Raw genomic sequence first — 2,958 nt, 5'->3', positions numbered from 1 at the left:
GGATTTTTTAAAAAGGGGGGGGGGGGGGGGGGGGGGAGGGGAAGTCCCAACAACAAAAAAGTCCAATGCCATAATATTACCATGGCATTGTTACATGTACAATAATATGTACCGCTTGACCACAATAAACCAAAACTGAGCCTATATAGTCAGCAGTGGCATATCTCTTCCCCAAAAAAATAATCAAGCCCCCCAGCCCCCCAAAAAATCACAGTCAAGTACAGTAGTTAAATCAACTAAAATCACCATATTTTGCAAATTAGCGCCCCTCAACTGATCATCGAGTCCCCCACTTCACCTTCAAGACTTCTAGATACGCCACTGATATTCAGTCAGTCATACATTCTAATTTTACCAATCACTAAATGAGCAATGCTGATTGTTACCTCCGAATCTCACCTGATGCAACAGCAGTTTCTGCAGAAAAAGTAAAAATGCAAAGAAATTTTGGATACGCTTTGCTGTGCACAATTTTCTCATGAATACTAAAATTTTAGGAGCAAATCTCACATCACATTTTTTCAGAGAAAACAAATGGTTTTATTCTGTTGTTTTTTTCCCCACTAATTTTGATACATCTTCATTGCTTAAGGCAAAACCGGCAATAGACAGATGTGTGTTTTGTTTTCTTTTTAAATCACCAATTATATTCATATTCAAAAATTTATCAAAAAGTGGGACAATTTAGGGGTTTGGTGGGACAGCAGGACACAACTATATTTATTTTTTTTCAGTTTTATGCACAAGGCCAAGGATAATATGCCGAACAGTGAACTTAATCACTGATCAAAGTTACAATCCTTCCACAAGAAAAACATACACACAAAATGCTTTACATGAACTAAGCCTCATAGTGAGGTGATGTGTACTTTTTTTTCAGTACTGCGCCTTAACCATTACTCAAGTCTCGCTATCTTTAAGTTAAGGTTAAGGTAGAGTGGTTAAGTACTAAAGTACATTAGTGCCATTTTTGGTCATAAGAAAAACATCCTGTTACCATGACAAAATTGAAACAAGACCTTGGGACTGGAGTTGATTAGCTTAGTTGTAATACGATGTGTGAATGTACTCATACAAGGTTTATGCACGTTATAAGATGATGATGAAGATACTTGCCTTCCAATCCTAGGGTCCTGTCACAGTAAAATGACTTTTTCCTAGCTTCAAGAGAACACTGTCGTATTCTGTCTTTAATTTCAGTTTTCAGGATTTTTGGGTTAGGCCTGTGTAAAGAGTTTATACGCAAGAATACATGTATATAAACCAGAAAACTGTGGAGATTTAATTCCTACAGAATGACAATGGAGGAAGAGGATGGGTCATCAGTGGTCTCTCTTCCTTTACACGTTGTTGTATTTCCAGTTTTAGATGAGGTGAGCAAAGTTTACCTATTTTTCAAAATCCAATAAACCATGAAAAGTTTATAATAAGCCAAATATAAAAACCAATTTGTAAACAGAATAATGCTTCACCACAGTAGACAATCTTCAACAACTTTGTAAATATATTAACAAACTTCACCAAGAAAAGTAGTAAAATTTTTCTTTATCCAATGTATTGTAACAAAAAAAAAAACAGATGCCAAAGGACAGGTTCCACAGACTTGAGGTCCAAACTAAGGGGAAAATGCTGACAAAAAACATTAAATAAAATATTATTATTATTATATTTAAATTATCATTTTATTTATTTTTTTTTGTTTTGAATTGATGACATATAGCATCTCTGCTACTCTACATCTATACACCTTTAGTATTTGGTTAAGTGTTTGAATAATTGATTGCTTCCAATTATGATTATATCATCATCTTCATAATAATCATCATCATCATCATCATAAGTGTTATTATTTCATCATCAGTAACTAAATTACAATTTTTCATTGTAGTTACAAAAAACTGACCTTGCTGCTGCCCAAACATTGAGGGCAGCATTAAACAAAGTGGAAAAGAAACATCCAGGCTTTACGCAGGATCTTGTGAATGGCATACTGAAGGCAAAGTCAGCTAATGTGAACTTAACTGAATGCCTTCTACGGCTGGCAGCTTATGATAGTGAAGGTAATTGAGGAGTTGCTTATAATTCCTGTGTGAAGCATGTGATTATTTCACATCTCAAAAAAACGTACAGTACAACTTTTATATAAACTTAAAATATCATGACTGTATTAAGAATTAACCATCAGAAACAAGCAAGTAATTGGCTGGACTTCAAGGCTGGGCTCTATCAGTGCCTTTCTTGAGAAAGTGTCTTTGGATTTGGTAGTAGAGCTGAGGGCTTATCAAGAAGTTCATAAGTAGACAATAAAAGATGAATTAGTGTTTAAACACATTGTACAATAATATCTTTTGCAGAGTACATGATTATGCGTCCAGAACCAGAGTTCATTAAACTCAATGAGCAGGCACACAATTTGAAACACATCTTGTCTAAACTTCCTGATGAAATTGAAAACAGACCAGCCTTTCTACAAAGAATTAAGTAAGTTATAGGTTGTTTCTTCTTTTTTTTTCAAAATAATTATTTCTATAAAAGGACACAAGGACACATAACATAACAAAATATATAAAACATGTTTTTAAAAATTCAGTTGAAGATGTACAGTACAGTGTTTGCAAGCAACCTCTGATGGGTGGGGATGAGGAGAGGGTAATCAGTCCATAGAGTGATTTAAGTATGATTATAAACAAAATGGAAGGATGATCAAAAAAGAGCAAAGCTCGTACATTGTTTTGGCACCTAGAAATAAAGATAATTTAAACAATTTAAAAACAATCTATGAAGTACAGGACGAGACATAAGACAAACAAAAAATTGTCTTTTTTGGTTGTATCCCTGGTTAAAGTATTATAATATACCTAAAAGGTTTGGGATTGTTGGTGGTTTGGAATATATTTTTTAGAGAACAAAACTAAATTTGATGTACCTGTTTTCTTTTTTTTTTTTTCTTTTTTTTTT

General features: G+C 33.7%; 1 protein-coding gene across 1 annotated transcript in view; it reads left to right on the top strand.

Annotated features, from left to right (window-relative positions):
• The window catches only part of LOC117101343 (programmed cell death protein 10-like), a 4,492-nt gene extending 2,000 nt beyond the window's left edge, over window positions 1-2,492 (top strand). The window contains exons 2-4 of the mRNA XM_033241304.1: window positions 1,201-1,373; window positions 1,889-2,060; window positions 2,355-2,492. Of these exons, the coding sequence (XP_033097195.1) occupies window positions 1,296-1,373; window positions 1,889-2,060; window positions 2,355-2,485 (381 nt within the window). The 5' untranslated portion in view covers window positions 1,201-1,295 and the 3' untranslated portion in view covers window positions 2,486-2,492. The remainder of the gene's footprint in view (window positions 1-1,200; window positions 1,374-1,888; window positions 2,061-2,354) is intronic.
• Window positions 2,493-2,958: the final 466 nt, after the last annotated feature.

Source organism: Anneissia japonica, unplaced genomic scaffold, assembly GCF_011630105.1.
Source record: "Anneissia japonica isolate Jap-2015-1 unplaced genomic scaffold, ASM1163010v1 scaffold2768_len5624_cov135, whole genome shotgun sequence".
Lineage (NCBI taxonomy): Eukaryota > Metazoa > Echinodermata > Crinoidea > Comatulida > Comatulidae > Anneissia > Anneissia japonica.
The sequence above is the reverse complement of the archived record's forward strand: the minus strand, read 5'-3'. Positions and strand labels throughout refer to the sequence as shown.